The sequence below is a fragment of the Neomonachus schauinslandi genome, chromosome X (genome assembly GCF_002201575.2).
Source record: "Neomonachus schauinslandi chromosome X, ASM220157v2, whole genome shotgun sequence".
NCBI lineage: Eukaryota > Metazoa > Chordata > Mammalia > Carnivora > Phocidae > Neomonachus > Neomonachus schauinslandi.
In genome coordinates this window covers 30,107,706-30,129,107 of record NC_058419.1, presented here as the reverse complement: position 1 = coordinate 30,129,107, position 21,402 = coordinate 30,107,706, and the positions used below count along the sequence as shown (strand labels likewise).

Sequence of the window (21,402 nt, the reverse complement as noted above, 5' to 3'; positions counted from 1 at the left end):
TGCGAGGGCTGTTACAAGCACATGCATACGGGAGTTATGTTTGTACAGTCCCTTCCTCAGAGCGAATACATCCACACAGCTCTTCACACACGCACCTCTACTCTCTCTCTCTCTCTCATAGCCATTTACGTCAGGAATTAGGAGTTCTGCACTCCTGTTCCCGCTCTGCCACTAACTCACTGTGTGAGCCTCGGTAAGTCTCTGAAATCTCCCACTCCTCCATTCGCTCATCTGGCAAACTGAAGATTATTCCTTTCTTCTCTACCTCACAGGATTGTTGTAAGGTGAAAATAATATGTCGTCCGGAGAAAGGCATTAAAAATATTGAAAAGTATTAAAATGCCACACGAACGCTCACCTCTTATTCTAGTCTTTGTCTACTTGCCCCAGGAAGAGAGACCTAAACAACATGGCGACGGCCTATGTTCTGGGCTGCATGGGAAGGCGGACATATTTTGATACGTGTATCCTGTCCGCATACTGTGCGCGCACACACACATGCCCCCCACGGGCCGAGGGGCCAGTAACTTTGGGGAGGGGACAGGCTGCCTTTGTGGCTTTCAGATCCCCTGGAGCCAAGGCCTCCCTCCCTTATTTGGCGTGGAACCGCTCTTGCGGTCGGCTGGGGAGAAGCCTGCCAAGAAAAGCCAATCTACTCGGCGGGCTTGGGGTGGGCTGTTCCCGCTGGTTGCCAATTGCCTCTCACTTGTACAGCATGGCTTTAATTATAGTTTTGCCAGAAATCATTTTTGTAATGGCTACTAACAATGATTTACTCGGGGAAACCTGAACCAGATTGTGTCAGGCCATGTGCACTAACCGGAGTCAAGTGAAATCGAACCCACCAGGATTCATCTTTCCTGCAGTCCTCACTGAAAACGGGGGAACACATGAACGGAGCCCCGAAAGGCGTGGGACACTCTGCTAGAGGCACGAGAGCCACGGTGGTGGACAGACACTCTAGGGTTACAAGGTCTTCCCAAAGAGAGAGCTGCAGTTTAATTCCCGTCAACTAACAGGGGCTCCAAGACTTGCCTTTAAGCGAGACAATCAATCATGGCATTGTTCTTTTAGGGTTGTTTCCTTTGGCCCAATTTCAGGGGCCTTACGTTTCAGAAGCCTCTGTGGACTTCCTCTTGGAGATTTGCTGGAAAGGAGGCTGTTTTGCCGGCTGCCCGAAGTCCCCAGAACAACAGCTGCAGCAATCGTTTGGCGACTATCAGCAGGCTCTCCCTTTAAATCATAAACTACAGTGGGGAGTGGGGAGTGGGGAGTGGGGAGTGGGGAGAAGCCTTCTCAATACTGTATGTTCCCTGATCCAAACGAAGCAAGTGTAAAAGGCATTTATGGGACACCCGGGGTATTCGGGACACTGACGAGAGGTGTGGTGTTAACGAATTGTTCATTTTGTGGGTGTGATAATGCTGGTGGTGTGGTCATGGGTTTTTTAAGAGTCATTATCTCTTAGAGATCCCTGCTACAGTATTGACAGATGAAATGATACGGCTTTTGCTTTACAATAATCCAGCAGGTTTGGGATAACAGATGAGATGGCACTGGCCACATGCTGAGAGTTGTCTGGGGGCTGGGTTGTTGGGCACACGGGGCTGCATTATACTCTCTTCTCTCTTGTTCCTGTTTGGAAGTTTCTATGGTAAAGTTTAGAAAATAACAATAAGCTTAATTATGTGAAACATACTTATGTTCCCTCCCTACTCACTGAGTCTAGAAAAATAGATAGAAGGGGCTTAATCATTGCTATAATCAACCTATAAACTACATGATGCGAAGGACTGCATTATTCACTCCGCAGACATAACAGCCCTCAGGAATCCATGCTACCGAAGGTTACCTGCTTCCTTTCTTATCAAAGGTGTTCATGAAGCTGGTCTTTGTAGAATGAAATGTAAGGAAATCTCTATCATATTTGAAATCTCTTCATTTTCTTCTACTTTTATTGTAGGTTTTTTTCAGGGGGGGCACACAGCCGAAGGAAATTTGAGAACTTGAACCCCTCAGATAAAAAACAGCCACCAGAGGGAAATAGAGAAGCAAGTTTCCGTTGACTTGGAACATTCCCGAACCTGGGGGTCAACGCCAACTGTGACATTACAGGACAGACTAGCGAGCCCAGTGATTTCCCTCATCATTACCCGTTAGTTAATTTTGAGAGCAACGATTAGGGCACTTTTGAGAAAAAAAGAACGGCCAAAGTGACACCTCAGCGACTGATTACAGGATCCACCTATGCTACTCAACTGTTCCGGCGGCAAGTCCGAAAACACTCCACTTGTCACCACACAGGCAAACATTCCGCATGTACACGGGAGACTGCAACAACTGCTTCTTAATACTGTCGGTCGCAAGAGCTAGGACAGTGAAGCAGCTTCTTTCGTGACTGGGTGTGTTGGGCGGGGAGCAGGATTTGGGGAGATGTGTTCTAGAAGCCACCGCCAGTTCTATTTCGAGTTAATAAAGCTTACCAGGACCTGGGTCTCATGCAGCATGCAGCAAACAGCAGAGTTAACTGTAAAACAGTAAGAGCTGATGAAGATGGAGTGAGCTTGAGGAGAAATCCAACATTACGAGTTGACACAAACGATGAGGGGTAAGCGATCAAAGGAAGTGAGGAAGAGTGGGGGTGGGGGAGAGGGAGGGCGGGCTGCTAGGGACCCCTGAAACAGTGGTACTCTTTCTTAACCTCTGCAGAGACATGTCTCCCTATGTAGGGTCTTCTGCCTGGAGCGGGGCCCGGCGGGGGGGGGGGGGGGATCAGTCCATGTGAGATCACTAGCAGAGAGAGCCTGGTCTGGGAGGAAATTCCACTGAACATCCGAACAGGGGATATTTATAGTTTAGTGTCAGTGGGGTCCAAACAAAGGAATCTCCTGGGGCGCCTGGGTGGCTCAGTCATTAAGCGTCTGCCTTCGGCTCAGGTCATGATCCCGGGGTCCTGGGATCGAGCCCCGCATCGGGCTCCCTGTTCAACGGGAAGCCTGCTTCTCCCTCTCCCACTCCCCCTGCTTGTGTTCCCTCTCTCGCTGTGTCTCTCTCTGTCAAATAAATAAATAAAATCTTAAAAAAAAAAAAGTTAAAAAAAAACCCACAAAGGAATCTCCTAATTCCTGCAAGCAGGCTGCAAGGCTGCCCCAGGGATGGAGTTAACAAATACCCCAGGCCAGGAAGGCAGCAGGTTAGAGCTAGAAAACAAATTTAGTTCTTTCTGATCTTAAAAGCAGGAACCCATTCCTGCTGGTGTGACTCACACACGATGCCAGATCAGTTAATATAGGGTGTGTCCAAAGAGGCCTTTTTTTCTGGCTGGTTAACCTTTATCCATCAGGTAACACCAAAATAAGTTCATTAGTCAGTGAATCTGACACAGAGTGTGGTGACTCAGTAACAAAAATCTCTGGGCTCATGGGTGAAAATGTTCAAATTACACTTTTGAATAGCTGGATGGCGAAATCGAGTGCTTTCAAATAGTAACTATTTTACTGTTGTACCAAAGTCACGGTCTTATTCCTAAGTGATCAGCCAGGCACGGAGGAAAGGAAGAGGCTCCCTCCTTCTGGCAGAGAGCCTATAGTTGAGTCAGGAGCAAGTCGCTAAGAACAGAAGGCAAAGACCGTGGACACCCTGTCTCCTCTCCTCTGACTCCGGGATGAGGAACGGGGAGCTCGGGCCGGCAAAGCCTGGAGTCGGTTCAAGGTTATGGGTCCGCAGGTCCGCACGTAAGCAAGAGCCCATAACCTTACCAGGGGAGATGGACAGACTCTGTTTGAGGATGGGGCGCGTGGAGTCTACTAGCATCTGGGGGCTCCCCACCAAGTTCTCGGCATCCCGGGCCAGGAACAACGAAGCGGCCAAGAGGGAGGGATGGCACAGAGTGGGAGACCCGGACTGGGCTGCAGCCTTCAGTAAAAGCAGTTAAACTGCTGGCTGCAGCTAAGTGAGAATGGGGTTGGGGGGCTACGGGCATGGGGAGGGGAACACCTCAGACACAAGGATGAACAAGCAGGCCTGTAAGCCAGATCAGCGCCAACTTCTCGGGGGAGAAAGAGGGTGCCCAGAGGCTTCTGCTAGGGCACACTCTCCCCTCTCCCCTCTAGCTGTCCTTCTCCTTCACCTCTTTCTTACACCTCCGCAGATCTCATGGTTTCCTCCTTTCTTTCTCCCCTCCCACGTTCCGTTTGCCTCTCTTCTGCCTCTCCCTCTCTTCCTACCTGGAGCTTGCAAGGCTTTCCCAAGCAGCCGAGCGGAGGGGCCAGGCTCCCGGGACCACAGCCCCCCGCCCCACTCTCAGTTCCCCAAACTCAGGGGACACAGAGACCGGCTATAGGGACCCAAACACAAAACGCACCTGTCAGCCCACAGCTCACCTCTGGCCCCCAGCCCCACTAGTCTCCGGGCCCTGTGCTGAGGGGACGAGAAAGAAGCCACAACCCAGAGCCGCCTACCACTTACTTTTTCTTCTCTTTGTCCCTTTTCAGAGTCTGTGAGCCTCCAGCTTGGGAGCCCTGGGACTGGAGCAGCTCAGCTGCCGTCTTTCTCTGTTTGAAGGCGTTCACTTCATCGTCCAGGGATTTCTTCTTATCCTCCAGCTTCTTCTTCTCATCCTGGTGTAGTTTCTTCAGACGGTCAAACTTCTCGTGTAGCTGGCAGGGAAGCACAGGGAGTCTGAGGAGAGGCCCCCTGGGGAGCTCCTCCTTGAGGAGCCGAGCCCAGGGCCGGTGGGGACCGGCAGGACCCGGGCACCTGAGGAGACATTTCTGCCAGGGACTGTTAGGATGGCACCGTGTTCGGGGTGGGTCCCTTTCCTGCCACCTCACCTCCACGTTTCTGCTCTCGAATGTGGTCAGGGACTGTTATTAATGAATGTTAATTAATAATTAGTATCAAGAACCATTTCTGTTATTATTGGTATCTTATGAGGAAACAGAAGGTCAGAGAAGTGAAGGAATTTGCCCAAGGTTAATCCATGCTTCGGAGGATTATACAGTGAGATCACCCAATATGAGAGGGGGCCCCTGTCTTTCCTTACCCCCTCTGGTCAAGGAGGATCACCATGGGTTGCAGAGAAAACTTCAGCAGTGCCAAAGCTGGTCAAAGAAAATACTTGTCCTCAGACATGGAAGGAGGTGAAAGGATTTTATAAAACGGACTGAGTGCAGAGACCTCAGCTTTGACCAAGGGGAGACTCAGCTAGCCCTGAATAGAACCAGACACCCAAAGGAGAATGGTAAGAAGGTTCTGGCATACCACTGTGCTAACAAACCAGAACGTGATAAAGTACCCTGAATACTAAGCAGAACAAGCATAACCTCACTTTCTTTTGAGGGTTCTAGAGAGAATTTAGGATTCCATAGCACTCGAAACATATCACGGAGGAGGGCAGGTCTCCGGCTCTCACAGGTATTTGGGACGGCCACTTAGTAAGGGCCGGTGGACGACAGGCTTGCCGTGTAGACCAGCTTCTACTAGCCCCCTGGGGTAGGGTGGTGGAAGCTGTGGCCATCGTTGCTCTAACCTGGCTCTTGTTCGTTGGCCTTTCACTCATTTATCTTTGGGATCCCCTCACGTCTCCTCCAAAAGTAGTGGGTGACATTTTTCTTTTTGAAAAGTGAAACTGAAAAAAAAAAAATCAACGTCCACACCATGGACTTAGGTCTTGATTCTTGAGCAGTGCTGCCCAATAGAACTTTCTGCGGTGACGGAAATATTCTAGAGCTGTGCTGTCCAATATGGTAGCCACTAATCGCAGGAGGACTGAGCATTTGAAATGTGGCTGATGCGACCGAGGAACTGAGTTTTAAATTTTATTTCATTTTAATCCGTGTAAGTGTAAATAGACACATGTGGCTAGTGGCTGCAGTATGGGAGGGCGCGGCTCTAGAGAATTACGTAACATGGAATGAGAACACATCCCAGCCTTGGCGGATGAGGGATCAAGAAGACACCGGTCTCATATCGTCCTTGGTGCCAGCCAAGGCAGGGCTGCTGATGCTGGGCCCCATTCCTGCCTGGAAGCTTCGAGGCTCCCGCTGGCTGTGTCCAAGCTCAGCCCCCTCTTCCTGCCTGCTGGGCAGTCAGGGTCACACTTACCTCTTTCTCTGCCTCTTTAAGTTCAGCTTCTTTCTCTTTGACTCTCTGGACAAACATCTGTCTCATCTCCTCTTCTTTTTTCTGGAGCTCGCCCAGGAACTCATTCCTTTTGGCCTCATAGGTCTCCTGTAAGCTGCGAATACGGTGATATTTAAAACATATTCCAGCCCCAATTTTTATAATGGGCCCATCTGATAGTGGCTTTGGGAACCCCTTTGAAGTAGAGAGCCCTCCACTGTCAGGGCCACCAGGTACAGCGGCCTTTGGTGTTCGGCCAGCAAGAGAGAGAGAGAGAGAGAGAGAGAGAGAGAGAGAGCTGAAGGTCACGTGGCAATGATCTGTGGCTAACGCCCCCTTTCCCCAGTTCTGGCAGAGGTGCCAAAACAGAACCACAAAGCTGCAGGCAGCCGGCCTGGCATGTGACAGCAGGGTCACGGGCTGCTTGCGGGGGCAGGGGCAGCCCTGAGGCACTGACAAGATACTTGGAACTGGAAGTGACTCAGAGCATCTGTTTCTCTGCCCTGGTTATACAGATGAAGAAAGAGGGCCAGAGAGGTGAGGTGATTTGCTCAAGACCACATGGCTAGATAGGGGCGAGCCAGGGACCAGAAGCTGGATCTCTTGTCTCTTCATCTGGGTCCTTCCTCTGCACTGGGCTCCCAGGTCCTGGCTCTGAAACTGACCACATTAGTGAACTATTTCAAAAAAACACTCGGTGAGACTCCATCGTGTGCTAGACACAGGACTAAGCGACACTCTGCTAGTCATTCAACATCTAGAGCCAACAGCCACTGGGCCCACCATCAAGGAACTCATGGTCTACTGGGAGATGCCCAGGCCAAGCCTCCGCACCCCCAGCCTCAGTTTTAAAGCAACAGGGGTCAGCCTAGTGAAGAAGAGAAGGAATCATGCTCCGAAGAGGGCAGCAGGTGGAAGGGCACATGTGGAGAGAGGATGATGTACTTGGGGAGCCACGCATAGTCCAACATGGCCGGAGAAGACGGTGGAAGCTGTGGAGTAGAGGGAGGCGAGGTTCCCGAGTCCAGCAGAAGAGAGTGGGCTCTGGATGTCGTATTACCCGCTTGGTCATTTATCCGCTGCAGGGTTTCAAGCAGGAGGACTGACTTCACGCAATTTGAAAATAAGAAAGACCGCTCAGGCTGTTGCGTGAAGGACAGACTTCCCAACAATCCAAATAAGAAGTGATGGGGTCGCTCAGTCCCACAAGAAAGCCGGAAAAAAGAAAGAGATCTCGCCATTTGCCACCATCTGGATGGAGCCGGGGGGTGTAAGGCTAAGTGACGGAAGCCAGCCAGAGAAGGACAAATGCCACGAGATTTCACTCGTATGTGCAATTTAAGAAGCAAAACAAACGAACCAAGAGAAAGGAGAGACAAACAAACAAACAACCAAAACAACAACCAAAAAACCAGACTCCTAATACAGAGAATAAACCGCGAGTGGTTGCTGGGAGCGGGGGTGGGGGGGAGTTGGGAGGAGGTGGGTGCGGGATGGAGGAAATAGGATAAAAAAGAAACGATGGGATCTAAATGTTAAGGGCTGGTAGGGATGGAGGATTTGGGGGAACTTAAGGAACAGCGAGGGAAGCAGAACTCCTAGGACTTGGAAGGACTTAAAATAATTCGGATGTTTGGGCTCGGGCAACCTGGTGGACGGTGGACCCACGAAGTGCAGCAGGGAACACTGGGAAAGGGGTGTGTTTACGAGGGAAAAAGATGAACTGAAGCTCAGACAGCTGCATTTGGAGGTACGTCCTCCATGGGACGTCTGAGTGAGAATATCTGGTCAGCAGTTGGAGCAATGGGTTTGGAGCTCAAAAGTATGATTTTGGCGGGGGACTCATCCCTTTCTAGGTGTAAGTAGGGCTGATCGTAGAAAGAATCTGCCACCAAGAGAACACAGAGTGACACGAGCAGAGGCCCTAGGAAGGAACCCTGGGGCACACCAACATTTAAAGGCGTGAGCTGAGGAAAAGGAGCCTGCCGGTGTGGGCCAGAAGGAGTGGCGAGAGAGAAGGACCCGACCCAGCCAGGCCAGTGCGAGAAGAGCCAAAGGCAGAGAGAATTTCAGGAAAGAGGTGGTGGGGAGGAATATCGAACGACGCATTGAAATAAGAAAAGATGGGACTCAGAGGCCCCATCATAACTGGCCATGAGCATGTGATTGTTGACCTAGGAGAGAGGCATTTCGGAGGCGCGGTAGGGGCAGAAGCCAGTAAATACAAACCACTCTTCCTCTTTCCCACCAGAGCCAAACTTCTTGAAAGGGCAGGGGGTGGCGACGAGGAGGAGTTAAGGGAGTGTTTCTTCGGGATGAGCATGTTTGCCTGCAATGTGGAAAGGAGCCCGGGCAGAGGGCGAAGACTCGGGTAACAGGTGTTCAGGATGGAGTGGGAGGAGGGGAGGGGACTAGAGAGGAGCAGGCAGACCCACACCTCCTCCTCCACAGATGTAGATTGAAGCTGTGGGAGAGGGACACCGGGTGGCTCAGTTAAGCATCTGCCGTCGGCTCAGGTCGTGATCCCAGGGTCCTGGGATCGAGTCCCACATCGGGCTCCCTGCTCAGCGGGGAGCCTGCTTCTCCCTCTGCCTCTGCCCCTTCCCCTCCCCCTGCTTGTGTTGGCTCTCTCCCTCTCTCTCTGACAAATAAATAAATAAATAAGTCTTTAAAAAACAAATAAAGGGGCGCCTGGGTGGCTCAGTCGTTAAGTGTCTGCCTTCGGCTCAGGTCATGATCCCAGGGTCCTGGGATTGAGACCGGCATCGGGCTCCCTGCTCCACGGGGAGCCTGCTTCTCCCTCTCCCACTCCCCCTGCTTGTGTTCTCTCTCTCACTGTGTCTCTCTCTCTATCAAAATAAATAAACAAAATCTTTAAAAAAAAGATTAAAAAATAAAAATAAAAAACAAATAAAGCCATGGGAGGGGAAGGAGAGAAAACTGAGGGAGGGCCCACCAGAGAGGTAAGCACAACTTCCTCCATCCCCAGGAGCTCCGGCAGCCCCTGTCCCCGAAGGGGAGCGAGTCCCCCCTTCTGGAACGAGGCCTCCCTGCAAAACTGGCCACACTGTGCCCGCAGAGCCCAGCTTCGTCCTGGGAACAGACACTACGGGATCTCAGGGGCCATCTGACAGCCTTCTTGGCCCACAAGCGTCCCCCTCACTTCCTCAGTGAGGCCCGACACTTCCTGAGAGGGGACTGAGCTGTAATAAAGGACACCACATGGTGATTTCAAGTGTGGGGCTCATGTCCCGCATCATGTAGACAGATCGACGATGATACCTGGCCTCTGGCTCCTGTCGGCATAGTAAACTGCTTTCGACAACATTCCTCTTGTCTGAAAGCATCTCCGATTCCGATTTGGGAAGTATGCCAAGGATTATTAACAGCCCGCGGTCGAAACAAAACTTGCCCCTGAATGCAGACACTCAGGACAGCGCCTGAAGAGCCTGAAGGTCCCCGGCCCGTGCGCAATGACTGCTACCCGGTCCCGTCATCTGGGCTTGACAAGGGGAAGGAGGGGCAGCTGGGGTCTGAAGAAGACAGCGGGCCAGAGGACAGGCACGGCTGCCAGGCTGCGGGCCGAAGCCTCGGCTCAGGGGTCCCCTCCGGCACAGCTGACGGCAGCCGGCGCGCGCACGTGTGTGTGTGTGGGTGGGTGGGTGTGGCTGTGGGTGTGCGGCAGGGGTCCTCTGGCCGTCCTCCCCGGCCCGGCGCTCACCGAGCCCGCCCTGCCACGGCGGAGGGGGCAGGTGACAGCTCTGCGGCCCTCGGTCCCGGCACCCGGGTGTCGCCTCCCCGGGGGAGCTGGCCCGCGCAAGCCTTCCGCAGTCACGGGGTACCTGAAGGGCTTGCTGTCGGGGTCGGTGTCCTTGAAGCCCATCTCCTCCAGCTTGCAGCGCCGGTACAGCTCGTAATGCCGGCTGTGGGTCTGCTCCCGGAGGTCCTCCATGTTCACCCGGATCAGCATCTCCCGCAGCTTCACGAAGTCGCAGTGCGCCTCGTTCTCGACTGCACGGCAGGGGAGGGGGGATCGAAAGCGCACTGAAAGGAAGGCCAGAAGCGGCGGGAAAGGACGACTCGAGCGGCCGGATGCCTCACGGCCACATGGCCCTTCCACCTGTGTATCTGGAGCCTGTGAATTTGCCTCCTGATTCACTTTTCCACGGAAAACGCACGCGGAAACTTACAAGGCTCACAGTAACGGAAAACTGCAAGACCATAAAAAAACATCTAAGAAGACATTCAGTAGCACCTCAACCCAAATGCGCCAGTCAGACCCTCCCGGGAATGTTTATTTGCTCCGCACCACACTTAGGCTCATGGCGAATGCGCCTTCAGCCGTCTGTCCGATAAAGAGTCGTGGCATCTCTGCTCCCAGCATGGCGTGAGGCACCGGGAATTCAGAAACGAAGTCATGGACTCTTGCCCTAAGGATCTTACAGCGGAGTGGAAGCAGAGAGGCAAACAGGCAAGTATAATACAATGCAAAAATGACCAAAATGGAGGTCCATGCAGTGCAAGCCCAGAAGAGGGGGGCCGAAGGTGCCCCAGCAGAGTGAAGGCTTCACCAGAGAGGCAACCCTTAAGATGACTCTTGAGGGAGGAATCAATTTATCAGGCAGATCAGGAAAGAGCTCACGCAAGGTCTCAGTAAGGTTAGGCAAGGTTACATGGCTAGCAAGTTGCGGGTGGGATTGAAGTGCAGGCGAGCTAAAGGAGAGGCAAAGGCTCTGAGCAGATGCCAAGTCTGCAAAGAATAAAAGGGAAGAACTAGGACATCTATAGAGGGCAGGGACCAAGAGGGCTGTGGACCAAGGTGTGGCTCGCCTGGATGGCAGGTCGTAGTTTCAAAGGAGGTGTTTTTTAGAGCGTGGATAATGGCCTGGCAGCAGCAGTGATGACCAGGACAAAGTGGACCCCACTTTCTGGCCTGAATGAACAACCCCCCCCCCAACCCCGTCAAAAGAGTACGGCAAAGGTCTGCATTTGGGGCAGTGGCCCAGAAGGACAGAAATAGAGACCAAATCATAGCAAAGTGGACTTCCGGTTGGAATACAACACTGTGTGCCTCCAAGCATGGGTCCCCTGGGTTGTGGTGGGGGTGTCTGGCCTGACCATGTGGGGTCAGTGGTGTCTGAGATGATGAACTGGCCTAGTCACCCTAGGTTCTGTCTTCCAGGGCCGGGAGAGGGGAGTGGGGGCAGAGAGGGGGTCTAGGATGACAGGGTGGGCCACGGTTGCAGCAGACTGCCTCGTGGCCATCAGAGTAACCTTTCCAAAGCTCAGATGGGCTCACATAACCCCTCTGCTTAAGACCCATTGCTTTGGGGCACCGGGCTGGCTCACTGGAAGAGTATGCAACCCTTGATCTTGGGGTCATGAGTTTGAGTCCCCGTACACTGGCTGTAGAGATTACTTAAGTAAGTGAAACTTTAAAAAATTAAAAGAAAAAAGACCCATTGCCTTGGGAATAAAGCCCCTTGCTGCCATAGAACATAAGCTAATATTAAAAATCACATCAGTCAGGCAAGTTCTCGGGACCAGCTCTTCCTCCAAGTCCGGACAGTGATCCCCGGTGGCTGGTCAGAAGGACTGACTCCAAGGTCACTCGCACAGAACAGTGAACTCCAACTTATACAAAAAACCTTCAAAAACCCCTTTGTTGGTTAGGTGTGCACGATCTAAATTGGAGGAAGTCACTGGAACCACAAACTCATTCCCAGTTAGGACTATGGGTCCAGGAACCATTCACAAAACGTCCCTAGCAGAGCATCTCGGCCCCAGACGGCAGAGAAGACCAAAACCTAGCCCAGCTCCGATAAGCAGTCTTGTCCTACCTATGGAAGAAAAATCCAGCGATCACTGGAGAGGCTCCGGCATGCCAGCCTTATATGTGAGGTGGACAACTTCCCACCCACTTCCCGTTGTTTGCTCAATGGCAGCGATGAGCGTACAGTGAATCAGCCGCCCTCTCGCACATGGTGCCCCTCTAAGACCCAGCTTAGAGCTGAAGACTTGGAGGACAGACGCCTCGTCTGCCATGGCAGCGTCCCAGGCCTTGCCTTATCCACAGAACTGACTAGTTCCACGGGTAACTTACCACAGGTCAGGCAGACCACAAAAGGAAGTTTCCTGAGTGTATATACATCTGTTTTGAAATTGTGTAATAATTATATATATACAGAAATAAAGAAGAAAAACTGAATACCAATGTATCTACAACCCTATGAAATAGTACCAGTACCTTGTGTCTCTACCTGGTCTTGAAACGAGACTTAACCACTATCCTGACTTTGGGCTTTATCGTTCTTCCTTTTACTTTATGGTTTCGCCACTTACGTATGAATTCCTAAAAAGATAGATCTTGTTCAGTGTTGTCTCCTTTGGGAATTCACATCAACGGAATCATACAGCATGCATTCTTTGATTTACTGAGCCCAATGTTATGTTTCTGAGATTCATTCCTGTACAAGTAACTATAATCCATTCATTTTCGCCACTGTCTAGTATCCCATTAGATGAACATTTTGCAATTCATCCGATCTATTTTTGATGGTTATCTGGGTTGTCCGCTACTCATCTGCTATATTCTTGTACATCTCCTGGTGCCCTGGGGCACCTGGGGCCAATACACATACTTTCTTGAACATTCCTTCTTACCTGGCTCCAAAAACATTCGCTTTTGTTTTAGGAATGCTTTCTCCATTGGAGACAAAGAGAGCTTGCTCACAGCAGAGAATCCAGGGGTGGGGCCAAAGCTGCTGGAAGCCCAAGGCAAATGAGTACAGACCGGGGACAAGTTAGGGCCTAGTCACACAGCGGCTGGAGACAGGGAGAGGGGCCCCGTGTCCTGGAGACTCACTCACCCTGCACCGTGCCCCAAGGATACTGCCGCGCCTTCATCATCTTGTTGCCTATCTTCAGCTCCTCTGTGCTGCCGATGACAGCGAACGGCAGGTGCGCCTGGAACAGAAGGCAAACCAAGGCTCAGAGCAGAGCTCTGGGAGAAAGGCGCCGGCTCCAGGGCCTGGGGCCCATCACACTGCGGTAGTGTCCCTCCCTGTCGCCATTATCAAGAGGAATTTCTGAAGCTCTGAGCTGTGTGGGGCTGAGAGGCCCAGTCCAAGTTTCTGCTGTTCAGAAATTCTCAGTGACATGGCCGAACACACAGAGAACAGACGAAGATGGAAAATAAGCCGAATAATGAGCAGATACCCAGATGAGCGTGCTGTTCAGAATACACAGGTGCTGAGGGGGAAAGCCTTTGGAAGGTGGGTGAGTGGGATGAGGGGGGCTACGTGTGGGTAGAGAGGCTAAAGGATCGCTGCCCCCTCCCCCAAGTGTGAGAGCCCCGGGAGCCGGTACGTACTATAACCACACTGCTGACTGAGCTCTGCGCTCCTTGTTCTCATCCTTCCCTTGAAGCAAGAGCCCACGCGGAACTCTTGAGCCTAGAAGTCAAGTCCACAGGTATTTTCCCACATGCCCATAGCTGTGCTGGGTTGTTTTAAGTGCCGTAAGGGAGACAAAAGAGGTAGAAGGCACACACTCCCTCACCCCCTAGGAGCTTACAGTCTTATTGGGAGCACCAGAATTACATACGCGGAATCATGTAAGACAGAACATGACCAAGGGCTCAAATGTAGGGTCCGGGGCTTGCACGTAGTAGGTACTTAATAAATACTCCTTGAATGGCAGCAGCAGGGCCATGAACACAGTAGAGAGGAAAGAAAGGCGAAGTACAAACAGGGGTATGAGCGTGGTGCTTGCAGGGTCATGGGGAGCTAGGCCTGGCTGATGAAGGTTTTGGGGGTCAGAGAAAAGGCAACTGCCTGCAGCTGGTAGTGGGGAGCTTGGGAAAGGCTTCCAGCACCCTGTGACCCCTGGCCAAGTGGAACCCGTGAATAAATACTGTTTACAAACCAGGTGATCCTGGGTGGGGCTCTACCCAAAAGGCCTTTCCCCAGACAAGGGCAAGTCCACCGGAGCAAGCTTTCTTCGCCTGCCAGGAGAAACAGGCCTCCGTCACAGATACTTGGACTCATTTGCTGACTCATCCATGCTCGCGGATTTACTGAGCCCCTACTGTGTGCTAGGCTTGTGTTCCCTCTCTCGCTGTGTCTCTCTCTGTCAAATAAATAGATAAAATCTTTAAAAAAATAATAATAATATTGACTATAAACAGAGGTCCAAGAGCCGGAGGGACAGAGGAGGGAGCCGCTCACTCCACAAAGTCAAAGCAGGCTTCACAGAGGAGGCGGCAGCTACTGCGCCAACAGTCGGGGTAGCTATGGAACAGGCATGAGCTGCAGCGGCAGCCTACGCGGCTCGCGGGCTCTTTCCAACAGCACAGTGAGTTAGGTATTCTTATCCCCATTATATAGACGAGGAAACTGAGGTCCAGTTGCCAGCGGGCATACAGCAGTGAGGGCCAGAGCTAGGGATGGAACCCGGGTCTCTCTGGCTTCAAAGCCCGCCACCGGGCTGCCACGCTCACGCAGCGGATCCAAGCAGCCGATGGGGTGAGCGCTCTAAACCCCCGGGGCGACCCGCTTGCACAAGGCCAGATGATAAGAAGCAGTTGGATTCTGGCAAACCTACAGCAAATGTCTTTTGTTTGCTTAATCTGCGCGCTGATGTCACAGCCAATCCTTCTTCCCCATTCTCTTTAGCACCTGCCCCCCAAGAACGTTCTTCAGAGTGGAAAGCCACAGGACTTAATCGGGAGCTCAGCTCCAGGACACCCGCAAGTCCCTCGAGGCGCTTGGTCATCCCCCTGAGGTGGCTCTCGCATCACCCTCTGTTGGCCGCCCTCAGAGCATCACCTCAGCAACCCCCTCCACCCCTTCCCACTCCACTCACTATGCCTGAAGCGAGGACACAGGAAAGAGGAGGTTATGGGCATATGGAGGATGCGCCGGGCTGGCCGCCGGAAATGTTGCATCGGTCCCAGGAGGGGACTGAACGTGAGGCTCTTTGGGCGTGCGACACATGGGGCACCCGAGGGCCAGAGCCTCCCTGACCCCTGCCAGCCGGCTTTGTCGGAGGGACATCCCTCAGGCACGGTTCATTCCCACTCAGGACCCCAAGACACGTGGGGAACCTCAAATCCAGCCCCAAGCGCTTTCTGGGAAAATGCTGCCCCTCCTGCCGAGACCCAAGACTTCAGCCACGTGACACCAAAGAGCCAGAGGGCAGCGACAGCAGAGGGCTAGACCGAGGGACGAGGTGAGAAAGAGAACCTTCTGGCGCATCCCCGGCTCTCAGCTGAAAGTGATGGAGGAGGGTGTGTGACGTGACCGGGGACTTCTCTGGGCTCGAGAGGAAAGGAGAAAAAAAACCCAAGAAGAGAATAAAGGCATTAAAAAAAAACAAACCCGTTTTGTCTTTCCTTGGGCCCGTTAGATTTATCCCCACAAGCCACTGCTAGTTAGGATGACAGGGTCACTCGCCTCCCCTCTTCCTCACCGCGCTGTCATTCTGTCCCTGCCCGTGGTAAGGCACAGCGCCCGCCAGGGCTCCCGACACCTCCCAGCACACGCTTGGCACCTGGCATCAAAGTCTGTTCAGATAAGCATCGGCGAGCGGAATTTTTCTGGGTGCTGCCGAGCAGCTCTGGTTGGCTTCTCACGACAGCCCTATGGGGCGGTTCTCATTCACCCCATTCGCGATCTGGGGGAAACGACTAGCCCAGGTCCCTAACTCCTGGGCCCAAATCTTGCCAGGGAAGAGTAAGGCCACCGTGCTTTAGCTGCCGGGCCCTCCCAGACACCCGCAGCCGCCGGCGCTCTGCCTCGTGGCTAAATGGCAAAAAGCCGTCTCCAGGTGTCATCCAAAAACGACAGCTCATGACACTGAATCGGGAGTGACAGTCATTTTGGGCAGAATATCGTGGGGCCGGACTTCGGCCCTCGTTCCGCTGCTCTGGAGAGACGGGCGGCTTTGACGACCAGGAGAGAGTCGAGCAGAGCAGGGAGATGGTACACCCTCCAAGCAACCACACTCCTGGGGGTGACACTTTGCAGGTGTGGGTCCAGGGAGGAGACTCTGATGGCGGCAGGACAGCGCTGCCCTGAAACACGGGCGGATGTGCCCCCCGACGTCAGATGTCCAGTCTCCGAAAACTCCAAGAGACACTCTCAAGCCTCCTCTTGGGAGTCTGTTCTCAGATTCACTACCTTTCCTCTCGTATCGACCTTAAATTCCTCTCAGTATAGGGGCACCTGGGTGGCTCAGTCGGTTAAGCGGCTGCCTTCAGCTCAGGTCATGATCTCAGGGTCCCGGAATCGGGCCCCACGTCCAGCTCCCTGCTCAGCGGGGAGTCTGCTTCTCCCTCTCCCTCTGCCCTGCTACTCTGCCCGCTTGTGCTCTAAAATCTTCTTTTTAAATAAATAAAATCTTGGGGCGCCTGGGTGGCTCAGTCGTTAAGTGTCTGCCTTCGGCTCAGGTCACGGTCCCAGGGTCCTGGGATCGAGCCCCACATTGGGCTCCCTGCTCAGCGGGAAGCCTGCTTCTCCCTCTCCCGCTCCCCCTGCTTGTGTTCCCTCTCGCTGTGTCTCTGTCAAATAATTAAATAAAAATCTTAAAAACAGGGCGCCTGGGTGGCTCAGTTGGTTAAGCGACTGCCTTGGGCTCAGGTCATGATCCTGGAGTCCCGGGATCGAGTCCCGCATCAGGCTCCCTGCTCGGCAGGGAGCTCCCTGCTTCTCCCTCTGACCCTCCTCCCTCTCATGCTCTCTGTCTCTCATTCTCTCTCTCGCAAATAAATAAAAAAATTTTAAAAAAATCTTAAAAACAAAAAAAGATAAAATAAAATAAATAAAAAATCTTTTAAAAATTCCCTCAGTATATTTTAAAGTATTGGATGATCCAGTTGGCACGAATTAGTCTATTCCAGTTCCAGAACATCCATTATAGTTGGGAGGCTGGATGACCGTTCTCCTCAGCCTGGTGAAATAGAGACGGTCAGCACCGTTGATTCCTTGTCTGATAATAACCCGATCGGGAGTGGCTTCCTCCCAACAGAGCAATCTTTAGAATTAAAGTCTACAACCTTGAGAGTTACCAGAGCACGGGTTGAAGAAGCATGCAACAAGACCGCTCACTCCCTTCTCTTGCCGACCCCCAATCTGATATCGTTTTTCAGACCCACCCATAGGCCAAGGGGGAGGCTGTGACCTCATTAGTCTTATTTCCCTGCCATGAAAATCCCTAGTAGGGGGCGGTGGGATGGCTAGACGCTCTTCTCCACTTAAGCAAGACACTTCTTTCACTTCTTCCAATCCAGTCCACATGACAATTGGCTGGGGTGGCGGAGGCTGCGGGGCTGGAGTCAAAGCCAGAATTGAAAGGCCAGCACCCATTCCTCCTACCACCCAAGTGTGGGTTTCTGATGACGCAGCTGCATACACCACAACAGGTCTGAAGACCCTGGGGACTTTGACACAGTTGTTCGGGTGGCAGACAGGCTAAGCAAGTCCCGCTGCCCATCACAAGAGGTAACACATGGCGTTCACATGCATGCCCCCCTCCCATGGGGACGCCCAATGCCAGGCACACTCTTCCCCACTCAGAAAAACACAGTGGATCGTCAGGGAATGTTGAGAGATGTTATTATAGGGATAACCCTAAATCCACTCAATTCAGGGATAACGCTAAATCCACTCAAATTTAGTTTTTCAAAGTGAAACGCCAGCACACTTTGGACGGTTGGAAGAAATGACCCAGAACCTCCTCCCAGCCAAAACAGCGTGACTGAGAACCTCTGCTTCACAGCACGAGAAGTTTCCAGCCCAGAGGCTGAGCCTACCTTAGGTTCAAGCAGGAGGGCACAGCTGAGCTGAGAGCAGAGCCCAAAAAACTGTCACTCCCGATTCAGTGTAATGAGCTATCGTTTTTGGATGACACCTCGAGACGGCTGAGAACTCTTTCCCCTTTTTATTCTTAGCAAAGCAAACCACAAGCCCAAAAGCTACCTGGTGACGTAGGGAACCCAAGTTTGAAGGTATCTACGGGGCCCAATGCTCTGCGGTGACTAAGCGCTTCCAGACATCATGCCAGGGACACCACACGACACTTCTCTCTAGGTTCCCTTTTTCTTCTTTTTTTTTTTTTAAAGGACTTTATTTATTTGAGAGAGAGTGAGAGAGAGAGAAAGAGAAAGCACGAAAGGGGGGAGAGTCAGAGGGAGAAGCCGACTCCCCACTGAGCGGGGAGCCCGATGCGGGACTCGATCCCGGGACTCCGGGATCATGACCCGAGCTGAAGGCAGACGCCTAACCATCTGAGCCACCCAGGCGCCCCAAGGTTCCCATTTGTCTGCAGGCTAGGCACCCTTTCAGGTTTTCTCATCATGGCAGAGTCTGGTTTCCATCAAAATGCCCTGACTGCTTGAGAGGATAAGGGCTCGTCTTTCTGTTCCCCCTTTTTTCACACTCACGACGGGTCAGAGAGGATAGGACTCCACCCACCCCAAGCCACACAGCCTTACTCTTAGGCCAGACTGGTCAAAGATGATGAGGGACTTCTAATAACGAACACATCTCGGGTGTACCGATGGGGGGCAAGGCAGACGGAGACAATGACTTGCAGCCCCGCCATGCTAATTTGTTGGCCAGATTCTAGGAGGTAGGAGCTGACACCATAATGATAACTCAGGGGCGGCAGCAGCTGGGAAGTTTTCTAAAAATGGCTTTTATTACCAGGCTTTCCTGAGTTTGGTTATACCCGGGCATTATGTCATTAGGAAAAACTGATGCCTCTCAAAAGAGAGAGAAAAAAAATCTGTTCTCAAAGCAGAGGCTTTCCAAAAGCTATTAGCTGTCTCCTTGAAATCACAACATTGAAGATTTCGCAGCAACAGCATCAACACGTTGTAAAGAAGCATGAGGAGATGTTTGACTCCCCGCCTTGCTCATTACTCATTCTTCTAGTTGGGGGAGGGGGGAGTGGGAGAGGAGAGGAAAGATGGCAAGTTGGGGTGGGTTTTTTTTTTTCATTCATTCACACTCTATAAAGCAAAGCATCACCCTGAAACTGAAAAATAACATTTCTCTAGTCACCAGAAAAATCAGAGGCTATATGTCATTTTTCCCCCAGGGGGTAGAGGGCTTGATGATCTGAGTACATATTATCCTGGAGTCCCAGAAGCCAGCCAACTTTTTCTGCTGTGGTTGTCATGGCATTGTTTTGGTCAGAGAAGAAGACTGTTTGCCTTTCTGGCAGGCCCAGGGGGACTGGCTTAGACCGAAGCCGCATCCAAGAGGAGGGTGGAAGGAGAGGTCCGAATCCCCGGCTCCAGACTCTTCCTGAGGTCAGCCTTTCCCTCCCTCAGTCTCTGGCTATTAATCTCTGCCTCTCTGAAACTTTGAGGCAACCAACACTAAGGGAAAGGAGCTGTTTGGGTTCTGGATTCTTTCTCACAAACACCCGAAATTCAGATGATGGAGAGATGACCTCACTAAAATGGATGGTGATGTTTGACGACTAGTTTGTAAAATAATAATAATAAAAATAGGGGCGCCTGGGTGGCTCAGTCGGTGAAGCGTCTGCCTTCAGCTCAGGTCATGGTCCCAGGGTCCTGGGATCGAGCCCCGCATCGGGCTCCCTGCTCAGTGGGGAGCCTGCTTCTCCTTCTCCCTCTGCCTGCCGTTCCTTCCTACTCGTGCTCTCTCACTCGCTCGCAAAAAATAAATAAATAAAATCTTAAAAAAAAAAGAAAAATAATAAAAAGAAACAGCAAATCGTCAGAAAGTTGAACCCCTGTGCCCCCACTCACGTTCATGGTTCCATTGATCTCTGCCACTGACTCGTCATCTGTAGGGAATTGGTAGATCTGGACCCCATTGCTGACAAGTTCGCTGGTGATTTTGATTTTGAACTTTGTTAGCTCACTCTTCGAAATGGCATCTGATTTGGCGATGATGGGGATGATGTTCACCTGGGGAAGGGAGGAGAAAAGCGGGATCATTGTTGGTAATCTGCAACCGATAGCAGCATGGCAGAGGACTTCCACCAGCTCAACCCAACGGCCCGGGACTGGCCACCTCTGTAGCCAAATCACAATATAATAAATGACAGTGGGTGCCGCTTACTAAGCTCTGGGTACTGGACTAAGTGCTTTACATGGATTAACACAATTAATCCTGACAACACCTCTCTCAGTTTACCAATGAGAAATTAGTGCACAGAGAGGCTAAGTAATTTGTCCAAGGCCACAGAGCAGGTAAGTAGCAGAACTGGGATCCAGATCTAAGTTTAGCCTTCTTCCTAAATCCAGAGTCTTAACCAGCTCAGCTCCAAACTGATGAGCTGTGTGATATCTTCATATTGAGATCACTGCTTGGGTGATTCCAAGCAGAAAAAGGACAGTTGGGAATCTGTGGTTGACAAGGCGGGGAGGCGGCCACTCCTTGTTAACAGTAAATTGTCCCAACCTATCCGGTGCAGGCTCGCCCCGGTGTGTTAGGGACCCAGCCCCACGGGCCATGGCAGGGAGGGGAGGCAGGGCAGAGCTCAGTGAAGGCGCTCACCTGGCCCCCTTTCTGGCAGCAAACTTATGAACCAACCCGGCTGGATGAAGAAGACCCTCGCGGTTACCAGCGTGATCCAAGACTTCATGCAAAAAGGAGTGACGCTACCTGAGTTTCGCGATTACTTTCTGCACAAAGCAAGCAGGTACATATGCCCAATTTCCGACAGCAGGACAAAGGCCTAACGCTACCCCGAAGTTCAATCCCCCTGAACCCTGCGCCTTGAAAGGACTTCAAGGAGAGACAGGGCTTCTGCGGCGGGCAGGTGAAGAATTGCGACACGCACATGCCTGTGAGGCAGGGCACACGTAAGCTCAGGCTCACATGGGGGGCAGAGGCGTTGCTGCCAGCAGGCTCCTGTGGGGCAGCATCCTTAGTGCTTGGGCCCCGGAAGGAGCTCTGCACTTGGAGGCCGAAGTCGGCCTGCTCTACGCTTTGCCTGGGGAGTACCTGTAAAGGTGGCCTCCAGTTTCACGCGCCGGGGCAAAGGAACACTGGACCCTGCAGGTACCTTCCTTGAAGTCTTCGCGGGAGGGGGGAGGGTCAAAGCCTTTGCCAAGGTGGAAGAGTAGACAGAGCTAATTCTCCTTGTCACTTTTCCCTGTGTCCCCATGGACACACGACAAGCATATGCCAAAGGCTGCTTAACTTAACCCAACCCACCCAGCGGGCCACCGCCGCATGGCTCTCTGCTGCCCCATACAGGACATGCAGGGCAGAGCGACATTTCCAGAGCAGCCGGGTA

At 52.2% G+C, this 21,402-nt stretch overlaps 1 protein-coding gene across 2 annotated transcripts in view; it reads right to left on the bottom strand.

Annotated features, from left to right (window-relative positions):
• The window catches only part of SEPTIN6 (septin 6), a 38,248-nt gene that overhangs the window by 1,876 nt on the left and 14,970 nt on the right, over positions 1-21,402 (bottom strand). Inside the window, exons 3-8 of one of the 2 annotated variants that reach the window (XM_044911985.1) lie at positions 19,904-20,065; positions 12,993-13,089; positions 9,966-10,134; positions 6,106-6,238; positions 4,468-4,658; positions 2,484-2,527 (exon numbers count right to left, since the gene is read on the bottom strand). In XM_044911985.1, the coding sequence (XP_044767920.1) occupies positions 2,524-2,527; positions 4,468-4,658; positions 6,106-6,238; positions 9,966-10,134; positions 12,993-13,089; positions 19,904-20,065 (756 nt within the window). In that variant the 3' untranslated portion in view covers positions 2,484-2,523. The remainder of the gene's footprint in view (positions 1-2,483; positions 2,528-4,467; positions 4,659-6,105; positions 6,239-9,965; positions 10,135-12,992; positions 13,090-19,903; positions 20,066-21,402) is intronic. The other variant, XM_044911986.1, reaches the window with a different exon arrangement.